Genomic DNA, 16,334 nt, shown 5'->3' with positions numbered 1-16,334 from the left:
CACGTCCACCTCTCTGCAACCCATTCTCATTCCCAATGACCTCTCTGGGGACAAAGCATGAACCCTTTCAGCTGTTGTGTTTGTATACACAGGCCTGCTGCTGACACAGATCTCTTAATCTCCCTGCCTGTGTCCCACAGACCGTGCTTGTACAGTGGTGGCCACGGCTGGGTGCTGGCACTGCACTTTACAGAAGCCTTTTTACCTCTGTCTTGCTGATCAGCTGCTGACAGGGTGCTATCAGGAGGCTCTGGCAGGTTTGGTGGTGCCATCTGGCTAAGGGGACTGTCTCCAAACTGATGTAGTGGCACTGGGACATTCTGGAAGGGAAGTGAAACCAGTATGCACTGTTCTGCACGTTGGCATTGCTTTGCTTCCAGTTTATCATCTCTCCCACTTTATGTACCTTCAGCTTGGAGCTGGAGGTGGCTCAGCTCATAATTCAGAAGGCTGATGCTTCCTTTGCACCACCAAAATGTTTGGGAAAGCAAACATAAAGCTGGCGAGGCTGAGCAGGAGTTACAGCTTGCTGCAGGGCACAGAGGAGAGGGGCTGCTCAGAGCAGCCTGGAACCTTGGCCCTGGGGTGCTGGGAGCTGCTGGGAGAGCAGTGCTGGCTCATGGTGGGTCTGTGCTGGGTGGGCATTGCCCCAAAAGACAGCATGGGTAGGAAAGGCAGGAAAACCAGCTCAGTATGGAAACCTCTGCAACCAGAGCAGGGATGGGAGCAGAAACATGGGGAGGGAAGGAAGATCCTTGTGGCACCAGGAGCATGACAGTCCCACACAGCACATCCCTGCGGTTGAAGTGAGAATGTTCAGTTGCTCCTGGGGGTCAGGCAGAACTGATGTGGAGCTGCCCCCACTTCAGCCTCTTTGTTCACACATGTGATGCAGCTTTTGGTCTCAGAGAGAGCTTCTGTTCCACTCCTGCAGGAGTCTGAACTGTTGCACACAAAACAAACAGGAGCTTTTGACGTTTCTACTCACTATTTCTCAGTTCCTTCCTATTGAAGGAGGAGAACAGCATGCAGGGAATTCCTATATAGGGAACCACAGAACCAGAGGACACTTTGGTTGGACAGGGCCTTTAAAGGACACCCAGTTCTAGCCTTCTACAGCAAGCAAGAGCATAGAATCATAGAATCAACCAGGTTGGAAGAGACCTCCAAGATCATCCAGTCCAACCTAGCACCCAGCCCTAGCCAGTCAACTAGACCATGGCACTAAGTGCCTCATCCAGTCTTTTCTTGAACACCTCCAGGGACAGTGCCTCCACCACCTCCCTGGGCAGATTGCTCAGAGCTCCCATACAACCTGACCTGAAACATTTCCAGGGACAGTGCATCTACCATCTCTCAGCAACCTAGGCCTGTGTTTCACCAGCCTCAGTGTAAAAAAAAGTCTTTCTTGTATCTAGTCTGAATATCTAAGTATTGTGTTTTGTAGCACTTGTCCTAAGTATCAGCAGAGAGCACAGATCCTGATGTGCTGCCTGACAGAGAAACACCCAGCAATGATTGAATTGTGCTGTGGCTCGGGGTAAGATTTGAAAGGCAAAGCCCCGGACTTTGCTTTGACTGCAGAGGGGTTAAACAATACTTAAATAACTGCCAGCCACTGACAGGAGCAGGAGTCCCATGGAAAAAGAGAGAATTTGTGACTGTGCATGGCTGATGGTTTTATTGTGAATGTACAACCTGTGAAAGGAGTGAACGAACCTGCTGGGAGCTGCTTCTCATTTAGCATTTCATAACTTTGGTGGTTGAGTCCAAGCCTTTTGGCTGTTAATTATTCTTAGGAGCTTAGAGGAAAATATCCCAGCAATTCCACACATAAATCTTATTGATTCTTACCTTGAGTCCTTGGGAGCTTTTAGGATACTGCCACCACTTGAATGAACTGAGCTCTACAAAGCAATTGCTCCCTGCACACTAGGCAGAAGGCAGAAAGACGTGTGACCCCACATGGCAGAGGAACACAGACTCCCAGAACTCACAGCACACTGACTGCAAGCTGTGTTTCTCTGTGGCAGCGGCACATCCCTGACTGGGCTGAGCCAGGACTTCTAGGGCTGCTGGGACCTGAGAGAGATGGAGGATTTCTCACCTAAGGAATAGAAAGCTTTTTGAAGAAGGATGCTGGAGCATTTATGGCTCATTTCCCTCCATAGAAGTGCCTGAAATATTTTTATTTGCTGGAGTTTCTGATGGCAGAGGGTTGGCATGGGGGGTAAACATCCATCAAAGGAAATATCAGCCTTGGTGGTCAGCTGATGCCATGTATTCACAAGCACCTGGAAACTGAAATGGCTTAGGGGACCTGTTAAGCAACCTTGGGCTAATATATCTGCAGCAAAATATACAAGGTGAGGAACTGTGGTCCAGAGGAGGTGTTGCTCTCTCCAGCCAATGCCATCAATAACTAGAAAATAGAGGTGCTGTCAGAGTTATACTTGAGCAACCCAGGTTATTTATTGACTTTGGGAGAGTCCCACAAGAACTGTGCCTTTTGAAGGGAAAACTTGTGCCTCTAAAAGAAGTTATACAACATTCAATACCCCACTCCTCCAATCCATTTCTTAAAAGCATGCCAAAAACCTCAGAGCAGACTTCAGATTTTTAATTATGGGTCATTTACTCTCACTCAAATCTAACTTTTTAATACCAGGAAAAACTCATGCAGCACACTTCTGACACAAAACACATTTGCAGCACTGCTTCCCAGTGGGCAGAAGATGGAAGCTGTGAGGGGCCAGCAGCTCTGCAGAGATGATGGGAGATGATCCGAGTGCCCTGAGTAGCACGATGCCTTCAGCTGGGCTGTAATAGCCAACTGCTCAGCCCCTGGGCCATGGAGTCCTGCTAAGTGGAGGGGCTTTTTAATGGGGATGTAATGCAACTCGTTAGTGTCTGCTGCTTTATTACACAGGTTGAAAATTACTTGTTAGTGTAAATGTGTTCACTCCTCATGCTGGTTCTTCATATGCTTTGCTGGAAAGGTACAAGCATGTTTATCCTGGAGCCAGGGAGTATCTTCTGTCTCTCTGGATCAAACAGCTGCAGATAGGAAAAGCCTAAGGGACCATCACCTTGCCCTATGAGAAGAAATGGCATGTTTGCTGTTCTGGATACACACTGTGTTTTATTGCAGGGCCCCTTGTCCTCCGAGCACGGCTTAAAAACCCAGAACAAAGAGACCTCAAAAGCTGTGTTTAAGAAAGTGATGTTTGAAGAGCTCTCTCTGTTAAAACCTGGAGGAACAGGTGCTTTGTTCTGGTTCTGAGCTAAAGTGAGTTGAAATGCCAGTATTTGGGGTAGCAGAACACAACACTTGGGTGTTTCATTCAAAAAGCACTCCAGAGCTTTGTGATGGTCACAGTATGTCACTAATAGGTGTTTTCTGGGGTTGGAAAGCACTTGCCACGGCAGAGTGACAGGGAGTTGCTGGCACTCTTCTGTTAGCTGCTAAGTCTACACACTGGGACTGACTTCCACTGCTTTATGAGAGAAAACCTGATCCAAACTGAAAGGATTAGGAGGGACCACTGGGAGCTGCTTGGCATGACTCAGGCCTGGTGACATATCTGGGTTGAAGAGTGAGACAAAGAACAAGCCTCGAGGATGATGGTTAGGTGCTTTTGTTGAATTTGGGGAAAGCAGTAAACTGTGCTGCAGAGATGCAGTGACATCTTTCCTGCTTCTCTGCAAGCCCCTGGGGCTGAGGAGCAGAACATCCCTGTGCTGTAGACACTGGAAGGAGCAGGGCAAGACGGGTCTGGCAGAGGTGAAGACACTGAAGGACACGAGTGTATGGAGCTTGCTAGATGCAGTGTGTGCGTTTACACCGGTCAGAGTTGGTGCACAGTCAGCTCCCCTTCATGTCAATGATAGGTGTCTGAGTGCTGACCAGCCAAGGCCATTCATCTCTATGGCTGGTGCAGGAGGGCTGCACAGACACTTCCTTTTCTCACCTTCACTGATGCATTTATTTTCTAATGTTTGAAACTCTTCTGAGGTTTGGCCTGGCTGCCATTGAGCAAGCATTGAGGGTGAGCTGCCTGGCAGCTCCGGAGCCAGTTTGGCCCTCAGCCACTGTGGGCTCATTCCTGCTCACATGGCTGGCAGTGCAGCATCCTAAAGGGCCTGAGCTGCATGAAGAGTGCACCCTGGCTGGGGGACAGCGCAGGAACTCAACTGGGCTGCATGTTCCTCACCTTTCCTAACCAGCAATGGGTTGTGTTCCACATCCAAGAACCTGTTCCTAGAGAAGACAAGGTGGGCCTGGCTAGCAGGGAAGGTGACCTCAAGAAGAATGCAGAGATGCCCCCAGAATGGGCCATATGTGGTACAGGACACAGCTTGTGTTACTGCAGCATCCCTGCTGGGTATTCAGCCAGGACTCTGGACGGCTCTTCTGGACTTCTGTATAAGCTTCCTATTGCAATTTTGCCAGCCAAATGCTTAAATGTATTTGGGATGTGGCACATGCTGGTGATCCCCGAGGCTGTGGCACACAAGGGTGCTCTGAGCCAAGAGGTTGGCTCCTGAGGGATGTGGAGAGCCAAGATGGAATCAGTGGAGCGTTTTCAAGAGCCTGACACTCCCTGCGTGGATCTTCCAGCATCTTGACACTGCTGCCTTTCCAAATGAAGTGCTGAGCTCATGTTTGCCTCTCACCCTCATCTTGCCTTCTAGCACCAAAACTGTGAAATCAGCTTTTCATCCTTCTCCACGCACCATCAGCCAGCAGCTACAGCTTCAGTGCTTTGTCATGCTGCCGAGTCTCCTGTGGGATTTGCACTGACGGGGCTGCAGAATATGCCGAGGCTTCCAGATGGATCTTTCTGGGGAGCGGTGGAGCTGCACGCTCGCTGGGATGGCCAGGAGAGGCTTGTTATGAGTAGAACAGGCATCGACTAAGGGCTACTGTGAGAGAGGCAGGTTGTGCTAGATGGTACCGGCAGTGGCAGGCTGCTTTTGGATATGTGGAATTTGCGTGCACTTACACACAGGGTTTGGATTCCACCTTACCGACCATAAGAATTAGGGGACAAATACAGAGGATGTCAGTGACAGCGAGGAGACAGCGACATCCCACCAGCCGGAGAGCATTCCACGCTCCTCAGACTGTGGGTGCTCAGGCCACAGGGACTTTCCCCAGCACAGGCTTATTTCCCAGGACGCGCACCGAGTCCCTTCCACCGGAGAGCGAATCACCCGCAGCCGCCTGGGTGTGGGCACCGGAAAGCGTCCCCATCCCTCGGCTCAGGGCTGAAGCGTGCAGCAACACTCCCGTTGCTCCCCGGTTCACGCCTCCACTCGTGTTTCCGCAGCAGCGCGCCGCTGCCGGGACGGCGGCTCCGGAGTTCCCCAGCGAGTTGCAGAACTCCCGAGCCGGTCAGCGGAGCTGCGGAGCACGCCCGAAGCGGAACCTTGCAGCGGGGCTCACCCCGCGCGAAAGGCTCCTTTAAGGATCCCCGCTCCCGGCGCGGCCGGCGTTGCATCAGGCACGTGCGCGCCGCCGGCCGGCCCGCGGGGCCGCGCCCCCCCTGCCCCTCCCCTCGCCGGCGGCGCGCTCGGGCGGTCGAGCCGGCGCGGCGCGCGCCCCCGCGGCAGTCGCGTGGTCCTCGCGCGTCTCCATATTGCGGCGGCGGCCGAGGGGGGGTAGGCAGCGCGCGGCGGCGGCGGCGGGGGGGGGGGACTCGGGAGTTCCCCGGCGGGGCGGGGGCGCGCAGATGGCGACGCAGGTGGAGGCGCTGCTGCCCGGCGCCCCGCTGCTGCCCGCCGAGGAGCGCGCCCTGGTGCTGAAGCCGCCGCAGGACGGTGGCCGGGAGAAGGGCGAGCCGCCCATGGGCCCCGACGGCGGCCCCGCGGCCCCGCGGCCGCCCAGCGCTAAGCAACAGAAGGAGGAGAGCAACAACCAGGAGAAGGAGAGCCTGCTGAGGGCGGGTGGCGAAGCGGAGGACGGCGGCGACGCGGGCGGCGCGGGGCGCCGGGAGTTCATCGAGGCCCCGCCGCCCAAGGTGAACCCCTGGACGAAGAACGCGCCCGCCGCCGCGCCGGTGGTGAACGGGCAGTCGCCTCCAGGTGGGTGCCGGGGGTTGGAGTGAGGTGAGGGGGCAGCAACGGCGGGGTGGGGGGGGGTTGTTGGTTGTGCCGCCGACCGCGCCCCGGCCGGCCGCGCCATGCGGCACGGCGTGGGGACGGCGCCGCGCCTGCGGCCTGCCGGCGAGCGGGCCCGCGGCGGGCATGAGGAGGGGGCGGCGAAGAGAGAGAGAGCGGCGGGGTGTTTGTGAGGAGGGTCGGTGGAAGTAGGAAACGGCAGCGTCGTCCGTGGCCATGAGGCGGGGAGCGCGTGTGCGGGGGAGGGGAACCGGGCCCGGCCCGGGCAGCGGCCATGAGGCGGCAGTGGCGGAGGGAGGCGGGGGCCGCCGAGGGCCCGGCGGTGGCGCGGCGGACCCGTGCTCTTGGCGACTGGAGGCCCTCGGTGGCCATGCCCCGTCGGCGGGTACGCGGCAGCCACCCCGCTCGAGTCTCCAATCCCCCCCAGCTCCCAGCATTCCGCCGCAGCGCAGGCAGGCAACGTGGTCGCTTTCCAACGTGCGGCTTCAGCCGGGAGCAGGGCCCGGCCCTCGCCGCACCCCGCCACCGCCCCCCCGGGAGGCCCTTCGGCGGCCTGGCGCTGCCCACGTGTGTGGCGGCGGTTCCCCGCGCACAGGCCGCCTCGCCTTTCTCTGCCGACTCATGGCGGCGGGGTCGGGGGCTGCTGCGGCGGCCGCCCAGCGCGGCGCTGCCTCTGCACGCTTGCAGCTGCGAGAGGGGTTGTCAGCAGCGAAGCGTGCGCGGCTTTTGAGATGTGTGTGGGGGGTGTCCCTAAAAGAGAGTGGCGTGGGGAAGCGTCCAGCGGGGCGATGCTCTCCAAATCGCGGCTGTAACCCGCTGCTGCCGTCGGCAAAGGCTGGAGTTGCAGAACAACAATCTCCTCGGAAGCTGGGATAAAATATTGCTATTGTCAGGAGAGCATCGCTCACCTGCTTCAAGTCAGTTGGTACTAAGAGGAACGCAGAAGTTTTTCACCAAGTGTCTTACTTGGAAAGACTTATTTTTTTCTAGCCTGCCTCTCTTAACTCGAAAGTCACACTGCCAGATATGACATCAGATTCTCAGTTACTGTATATGCTAGTGTTTTGCAAGAACTGTTATTGCCTGGCATGATGATTCATCAGAGGTATTGATCTTTGGAAGATGAACAGCTCTGCAATTTGCACCTGGAAAACTGTCATCTTAATGGGGAGTGTAGAGGAGAAATTAATTGTGCCAGGTAAAAGTCCATGTTCATAGTGTTTGGTGGTTTGTCATTGCACACCCCAGCATAAGCAAAGCCTAACAAAATCCAGGACAACGTTGCTGCCTGCATTTGCCTCATGTGGTGTGACACAAAACTGGTCACGACGCTCCTTTGTGTGAAAGCTGCACTCCGCTGCTCTGTTGTGCTTGCTGCCTGCTCTGGTAACAGTTCCCTAGAAATAAACCAAAAGATGCAAAACTGCAAGATTGGTTGTTCTTGTTTGAGGCTCACGTTTATAATGTGTTTGGATTCACTACCAGGCCCATTGCAAAGGTGGATGGCTTGTCTAATCCAGCAGAGATGAAGCACTCTGCCCTACATATGGAGGGTGATTTGGGTATTTTTGAGAGAGAGAGTTCATCAGTAGTACATCCACCCTGTGGTAGGGCATGGAAGTAATACTGCAACACTCAGAATCTTCTTGGGCTGAGCAGGATAGTCACGGTGTTCGTGAAGTGGTTTAAATAATGGAATTGGTCAGTGGAGTGTTGTGGGATGCTTGGCAGCAGCAACTGCAATACCCAGACTCTGCTATTTGGCTCTCCTCTCTTGGGGCATTGTTTCTTTTGCTGCCAGTTCATTAGCAGAAGAGAAAACGTGTAAAATAAACATGGCTGGCAAACTCTCACGAGAGGCAGGTTGGCAGCTGACCTTGCCTGGCAGCCCTTTGCCCTAGTACCTTAATGTAGTGTTTGCAGTCTCCTGTTGTGCCTTTGCTGCTTACAGCAACAACAAAAAGATCTGGGGTTTTGAGCTTTTGTGAAAGATGGTGCTGGTGAGGTGTACTGTCATGTTGCAGTGACCCTCCAGGCCTCAGAAGAGCAACTCTTTTGTACGCTTGAAGCAGGTTGAGAGCTTCCAAACTCTGGATGGTCATAGCTGGATGTTTTCGGCGTTTCAGCAGACCTTAGAAAACCATGGCTCACAATCCAGCACTGTTCGCAGAGCAGTGCTTGTGTGCTAGAGACACTAAATGTTTCCAGCCCTGATCCTCCCAGAGGTAATGAGGAGGAGACCAATGAGCCTGGTGAGGACAGCAGTGTAAAGATAAAGAGATCTCTCTATGACTTGTTTTACAGGCTTTGAAAGCCCTATTTTTTTTATAATGATTCTATTAATTATAGACCTGTAGAGCAGATCTAATGGCCAAGACCCACCTCTTAGCTTGTCACCCATTTTTTAATGGTCCATGTTGGAGCTGTTGCTTACACAAGTAAATAAAGGCCTTAAGCTGTGGCCCAGAGGAAACTGCCATCTTTAAGATCTTTTGTGAGGTTAGTTGCCCGTGTCAGAATATGGGTGGGGAAGTTTGAACTGTTTGACTTGCTGGAGCATAGGAGAGCTAATGTAGGGGCTGAAGAACGGTGTCCTTTTTTGACAGATCAGGATTTATCGTTGGAAGTCAGTGTCTTGCTTACCTGCTGCGTTGTTTTTATGCTCAAAGTTGGCAATGAGGCCAGTAATGGGGTGTTTGAGTAAATGTTTTTGTTGTTCCAGGAAGGAAGACTACTGAAGCAAAGCCTCTCCTGGCTTCTTAATCCCTTCCCCCAAAAGCACAGTGGTGTGGCAGTAAGTGGAGCAGCCATTAGATCAAGTTAGACAACAGTGATACTGCTGATGCTGTAAGCAGAGGCTCAGCTGGAGTCATACACCAGCAAATTTCCTGGTGGCTTGACATGTGTTACATTTCTATTCATGTGCCTTTCACAGTCGGGGTACAAGGGAGCAGAGGGGATCCTTTGAGTCCTGAGATAACCCATCCCACGTGGCAAGGCTTGTACTTGACACTACTTACTGCTTTTGAGGGATCCTGGCACTGTTAACGAAGCCTTGGTTTTGCTCTCTAATGATCTAGTAACAATGTCTGTTTGACTGTCCTCTCACATGTTCTTTTCTTATCATGTAAATAAATGCAGCCAGCAGCCTGACTGGCAGAGGCATGATGTTTGTGTGTGTGTGTGGCTGCAGTAGCAAAGGAAACATTTTCTGGCAAAAACAGCTTTGCACTTTTGGCTTTAAACCAAATTCAGAGTATTTTCTGAAATCATTCCATAGAGGAGAAGGGTGGCTTGCAGTTAAGGCAGCTCGACCTTCTGGAACATGTTGTACTCCTCCGCTGTGCCCTGCACCAGGGCTGGTGCTGATGCAAGCATTGGTGCAGGCAGGTGTTAACAGTGCCCTGTTTTGAAAACCTGCTGGAGTTTTTTCAAGAAACGTTGCATCAAGGCACTTGGAACTTTTCTTAAAGCCACTGACATCTTGGAAGTAAGAGCATGCAGGTTCTAATACCTGGCACTGCAACTACCAAGCTTTGCATGCACTAACGTTCACGCTGGTTTTCATTCCTGTTGCAAACGCTCAGTCAGGAGAAATTAACATATTTCCTGGTGGAGATGCAAGAGGTGTTTTAGTTTCTTGATTAGAGTTTCTTGGCTGCCATTTGGCACACGCACTGGGCGGATACACAGTACTTTCCAGAAGGCACACCTTAGTTGCTAGCAGCGAGCACCAGAGGTTAGCTGACTATTGTTCAGAGAGAGCGTGTGTTGCTTTATGCCAGAGCAGAGGCTGAGTTGGCTGCTGGTACTGAGGGGAAGGCAAAGGAAGATTCATTAGCTTCTCACCCCTTGCTGACTAACTCCCCATAGGGCTTTCCTTGAAACCAGCCTCCAGTACAGGAGATAAGATATATGGGAAGCTTATTTTATCTTTGGCATTTCTTTGGCGTTCAGAGTACGCTCGTGCGTTTGCCCGCTTGGGTATCCAGCTTGGTAGTGCTGCACACACCTATTTCCAGAGCGTTGAGCAATGCTTTCTCTGTCGTGGCATGCAGTTGTGGACCTCTCCTGGCTGTTTGTTGCAACAGAGCTATCGCAGCAGGAGTCCTCCCCCCACAGCCCTGCCCCAAGTTTCCTCTCCGAAATACTCTTTTGTTCCAATACCATAATTTACATTTCAGTAACTTTTCCCATCTTACTATGAAGGTAACTGGAGCTCACTGCTCCAAAAACCGTGAAGCTTAGTGTTTTAACTCCCCTACATACCTTTGCCCTTCGGCTTTATGCTGGACCTTTGCCCTGTTCTACACTGTTTCAGGAAGGCTGAGGAATGCAGCACGGCTCCTTAGAGCTGACTCACTGGTCCTGGTTGCTGGGCTTCAGCACTTGCTTCTGCTGCGACCTCCAGTGCCAGATTGCCAGGTCCAGGGTGTTGCTACAGGATTCTCACCAAACACTCCCCTACCCTCACAACTCTTCTTTTAAGCTCTTTGTTGCCTGTGGTGCCAAGGTGGTTTCTGTTGGAATTGTATCTGGGATTTACTGAATTGAGAAGCAGAAGATACTTGGATTACTTCTGAAGCCAAATCAAGTACAAAAAGTAGGGCCAGGAGTGGGGGCACTGGGGCTGCAATGCTCTGCTCTCCCTTCCAAATTATGCCACTTTATCCTTTTGCCATGCTCAGAGGGTGAGATTATCCTCAGGGGAACACCAAATGCCAGCTTGGATGGAGTTGAGTTGCTCTTTGTGTACTTGAAACTATTTTGCAATAGATCTCTGACACCACCTTGGTGGTATTGCTTTATGTCTAAATAAGAAGTGGGCATTTTAGTAGAAAGCAGTCCTGTCTAGACCACATTGAATCTTTAAAGTTACTACAGCTGCAAACAGCAAGAGTTTTGAAAAAAATCACCTTAGTGACAACTTAAATACACTTGAATACTAATAGGGGATCATGGAGTCCTGTATGGTGGTGCATGTCGCAGAGCAGCTCTGTTCCCATCTTGGTAATGACATTAAGTGGAGGTATGTTGGCCTCACTGTAGATCTAGCAGATAACCCATAGGAGAACTGTAAAGGCTTTTTTGCTTTGTTCTTAACCCTAAGTCCAGTTGGGAGTGGTAAGCTTTGTTCATTCCAACCACAATACATATTTACATTATGGTCTTTAAAGTGTTATTTATTCCCTGGTCACGTTGGCTTTGGAACCTTTACTGACTTCCAATGGTTTTAATGTTTCTAGCTCTATCAAGTTTGTGGTCTGCTGTACACACAGGGAGCCTGGGGAAAGAGGTGGTACAATCTTGGTGATACCTGCTGGGCGGTGGGAATGCCATCTAGGCACAGCTTTGCATAGGCAAGAAATCATCGTCTGGGCTTGGGTAAAGCTCTGGGTACTCTGTGAATGTGTGGGCTCTGGCATGGCCCACACAGCATTTCTCTCTTGCCTCTCTAGACACCAGACTTCAGATTGAAACTCATTCTGTGATCCAGACCCTTGTTAGTGAATTTGGAGCTGGGAGACTTTTCTCCTTGCATTGAAATAACTGGCTACTCTGAACATCTGGTAGCAAGTAATACACCTGCGTGATTTGAGCAGATCAGAGGAGAAGGCAAAGAAAGTCTTTGAAGAAGTTAAAGCAGCGCTCTGAGAACTTGAGAGCAGATACTTGCATATTTAGGCAAGAGTAACTGGCAACCAGAACAAACAGGAACTGGATATGGCCTTGACTAAATCAATTATCAGACTACTTCTTAGGGAGAGTCAGGGTTGGTCTGGATTGCTTGGCTGAAAGGAGAAGCGGGTGTGCATGTGGAGGTCCTACAGCCATGGAGCGGAAAATAGGTCTGCTGATGACAATTCTAATACTGCACAAGGTACGTGGGATTTTTTGGGAAGGGTTGTGGAAACAATGGTCAAGTGTCAACATGTCTCTAAAGAGAGGCTCATCCTGTAATTGCAGGTTCCCAGAAGATCCTCGTAACTGAACTTCCCTCTATCAGAGCATGTGCTGGTGCTACATTTTGGGAGCAGGCCTGGGTGGTTTACCTTTGCTGAGTACCTCGGTGTGTGATGTGCTGTAGCACCAGGCTGCTGGTGCTGCCAGAGCTGCCCTCAGTAGGTTGTCTGGCCCAGCTTCTGCGTAACACTTGCTGTGGCTCTTCCCAGGATCAAGAGCTCTTCCTGCAGCATTAAAGCTGTGTGTGCTGGGGGATATTCTGCTGTGACGTGCAAGGAGATGGAGGAAGGGCTGCAAACTGGCTGATCTAATACCTGCTTTATCAGTGGTTTACCTTCGATGTCCTTCTGGAGCAAAGCTGACTTAGGAGCAGCAGCCTGCCTCACCGCTTGCACGGATTGCCATGCTGTATGGGAACGCAGAGTTCTTCAGTATGCTGCAGTGGTTGTGATTTTGGGTTTTTTGGTTTGGAGTCACCCTTTGAGTTACTTTACATGGTCATAAGTTGGAAGAGTTGATAGACATATCTGCTCTGCATAACTTGGGGCTAGTGGTCTACAGGAGGTGACCATGATGGCCCTGTCAGGGTTGGATATTCTGGCATGATGGGTCAGGTGGAAGGTTCCCTTTGCTTTAGAAATGGCCTACGGAGGTAGCCCTTCATGTGACTAAGGTCTGTCAGTGCCATTTAGTCAGGCTCGGATGACATTCAGAGGTGACAGAGCCACCTTGTCTTGGCTCGATCTGGAAGGTGGCGCTCTGGGTCCCTCTGGAGCACACGTGGCATGCGGCTTGGCCCAGCCTGTGCTCCTGGGGAAGCACATTTCACTTTCTGCCAGGCACCCCTTGAAGTGGCTGGAGCAGGTCTGCAACCTGCTGCTTTAGCAGGCAGAGCTGGCCCGTGACCTGGCCATGTGCCCACAGGTGCTTCTCCCCACTCCGTTCCTGACTTGCTCCCCAGAGTTGCCCTGACGTCTGCTGAGGCCCAGGGGAGGCTTCCTTACCCCACGAGGAAGGCGATGAAGGTGGTGCAGTATTTGCGGTGCTCCACAGAGTTACTTCTTTGGCCTGTGGTGGGATCTGTGGAGGTGCCCTGGTGACAGCAAGGCCGACAGTTAAAGAGCACTGAGAAGAAATGGGGACTTGGATGGGGCTTGTGAACTTCACGTGTCCTTGACACATGAGCCAGAGTAAAACCGTGATTGGAAAGCTGGGCAGTGGGTGGAAATGTGCAGTGTGTCCTTCCTGCTGGGTGCCACTGCAGCCAGAGGGGCGCTGTGAGCCTGGGGGCAGCCTGGTGCTGCTGCCCTCTTCCCGGCACCGGTATGGGGGTGCAGCCCCGGGGCGGTGGGAGGGAGCGGAGCCGTTCCCGAGCACACTGCTGAGCACGTTTTTCCAGCTGAGCGGCAGCGTGTGCCGCGCTCCTGCAGGGTGACTCTGCAGTCCGCAGGGCATGGCTGCGCGCTGCGAGGGATCCGCCGGCAGCAGCGGGGACGCAGGGGCTGCTAGCTCTTCTGCTCTCCCGGGAGTCATTTGCCTTCTTTGTCTTGCCTCATGCATGCATGCATGGAAGGAGCAGAAGTTTTCAGGGCAGGGTATGTTAAGAGGTTCTAAGAAGCCTGAAACACTGAGAGGTGAGTTTTTCCAGACTAAGTATGTGGGGAAACAAGTACAAAATTGGAAAAGCCACAAAAATGAGGAAAGGTTAGAGTGGTGTTGGTGGGAAAGTAAGAGAAAAAGGTTTGTGGAGACTCTGGTGTCTTACCTGCCTAGTAACAGGGAGATGCTGCCAGAAGGTGAGTACGTTGTTAAATGCTTAGCACTGTCTAAGCAGATTATTTGTGATACATATTCAGCCTTTACACTAAATCCACTCTGGATTGCTTTTTTTTTTTTTTTCTTTATTAACTGTGCTTTTAAAAGCTTCTGGCCAGTGGTGCCAATGAGTGATTGTTAATTTACCAAATGTTAATTGCCAGGCTGTCCAGTTTGCACACTTACAGACGGTGAAGCTAGTGATGGAATGCAATACTGAGAATTTACCATCAATAAGCAACACTCTAATGTTTGATAAGCCAACCTTCACACTACTGGAAATTCATTTATTCAGTTTCTCCAAGGTCAGATCTTCCTTTTTTTTGTTTTAGAAGTTGCAAAAGAAGCCCTGAGTTTACTACTGCTAGACATTTAAGATTCCTACTACAGCAATTTTATACCTTTGCTGTAGCCATTCCAGTCACAAAGCCCACATAACTCAGTAGCAATGCCTGTTCATGTCAGCTCTTCCACCCACACAGAACAAGCCTACTGAAAGTAAAGGCTTGACCATAGTAAAAATAGTAATAGTCTAGGCCTCTCCTAGCACAAAAAGAAGTATTAAAATAAGTCACTGAAGCACTTTGCCCTACCTGTGTATCTCCAGATGGGCTCATGTTGACAAGTCAGCTAAAAGGCTGTGGAAAGGGGCAATTAAAAGGAAAAACAAAGATTTAAGTGTAAAGAATGACAACAGTATATGTAATGCTGAGAAATTATTGAGCAGCAGATACTGAAGTGTGGATAAATGTGTCCCAAAAATATTGTCCAGAGGTTTTACTCTGACTGAAGTAGATGTGATAGAGTATTTGTGCATGAGATCCCACCCAACAAGCCAGAAAAGTGAATTGGAGATATCTCCATCATGTGCTCAGATGACAAAGCATGAGATTTTGCTGGCTGTAATCATATTAATTTTCACTTCCAAACTCCCAGCTAAACCTTGAGAGCTCAGGGGAATATCTAATATGATCTAATGCATCTTCTGAGTGCTCAGAAGTCCTGTGCCACTGCAGAGAGTCTTTCACTGAGCTGAACAAAAGGAGGATTGATTTCTTTTGGCCTCCCAGTCCCAGATGAACTCTTCTGGCTCTCATTTTTTTAATTGGTGAACGACAGATGTGACATTTGCATGCTGTGCAGGAAGGAATTTGCTGTAAGTGATCCATGTTTTTCAAATGTAAAATTAAACCTGTAAGTACAACTGTGAAGATGACGTGGAAGAGACATGGCAGATTACAGGCAGACAGCCCTCTTAACTTCGGTTGGAGCTGAAATCAGACTTGATCTAATTAACAGCAGAGAAGTGGAACCAAGCAAGGATGAAGTTTGGAGGATGATTGGAAAAGCTGTGGTTGAAACCAACCAGATAGCCTGGACTGGAGAGGGGCAACATCTCAGAACATCACCATGAATCTGGTGATTTTATCAGTCAAGAGATTTAGTTGCGTTGTCTTCACTGTGCTGCCTTGTGTATCCTACAGACCCCCTGCTTGGCCTTCTGCCCACAGCACTGAGGTGGAGAACACCTTGCAATTTTCAGTTCCCAAGGTTTTCACAGGGATTTAAGGCATCACTGCCTGATGTTATGGGCCATACTCATGATGCGGGGGCTTTTGAAAAGCAGGAGGGATGCTTTTTCATGCAGAGGCTGCATTTCTGTCTATTGTAATGGATATTCTATAGAGCTAGCTGTTTTCTGAGCTGTCCCTAGGCAGAGCTTTGCTGTGGTCTGAGACTGGCTGCCCTTGATGTGCACACAGAAAAACATGGTGCAGCACAGTGCGTGGTGACCCTGTCAGAGGGAAATGCCATTCTGCATTGGTTTCCAGAGCATGGGATCCAGTTGACTTCTGGGATGCACTAAAACAGGTCTTGTATTTCAGTGAAGCTCTGAGACATGTTGATTTTGCTTGATGATGACCTAGAGTTCTAGTGCTTCTTCAATATCCAGTACCTTAAAGAACAATTTGCAGAGGGTGACTGTGATCATTTGGCCCAGACTCCTATGAGGTTGTCTCTTAGAAGGCTGGAGGCTTCCAGTGGTGTCACTTCAGGCTTATTGGTGATTAAAGGATGTGAGGCAGAGAGCTGGGTCACCAACTGCTGCAGGGGAACAGTAATCAGGCACCTTTGAGGTGCCTTGTACTTTCTCTTGAGATTTTTGTTGCATGTGTGAATTAGAGTGTTCGGTCAAAAGGGGGCTTGCTGCTTGTCCGGTTTGGATGTGAGGGGAGAAGGGGTTAATGGGAGAGAACGCCCAGTGTTTATTCTCTCCAATGCAAGCACTGATAAGTGGATGGGAGAAAAAACAGCAGTGACCTTACAGTAATTCCTTGTGTGCCTTGTGCATTTGTGAGCGCTGGATTCACAAGGCTGTCTATTTGAAGTGCTCTTGGGTGTTTTCTGGTCAGAATGCTTGGGTGCATTCA

The 16,334-nt window shown here is 50.9% G+C and overlaps 1 protein-coding gene across 1 annotated transcript in view; it reads left to right on the top strand.

The window, feature by feature from the left end:
* Nucleotides 1-5,711: 5,711 nt before the first annotated feature.
* LARP1 (La ribonucleoprotein 1, translational regulator) overlaps nucleotides 5,712-16,334 on the top strand; it is a 41,147-nt gene continuing 30,524 nt past the window's right edge. Inside the window, exon 1 of the mRNA XM_064162013.1 lies at nucleotides 5,712-6,087. Within this exon, the coding sequence (XP_064018083.1) occupies nucleotides 5,736-6,087 (352 nt within the window). The 5' untranslated portion in view covers nucleotides 5,712-5,735. The remainder of the gene's footprint in view (nucleotides 6,088-16,334) is intronic.

The sequence above is a fragment of the Pogoniulus pusillus genome, chromosome 22, assembly GCF_015220805.1.
Source record: "Pogoniulus pusillus isolate bPogPus1 chromosome 22, bPogPus1.pri, whole genome shotgun sequence".
NCBI lineage: Eukaryota > Metazoa > Chordata > Aves > Piciformes > Lybiidae > Pogoniulus > Pogoniulus pusillus.
This window is presented reverse-complemented; position numbering and strand designations above follow the sequence as displayed.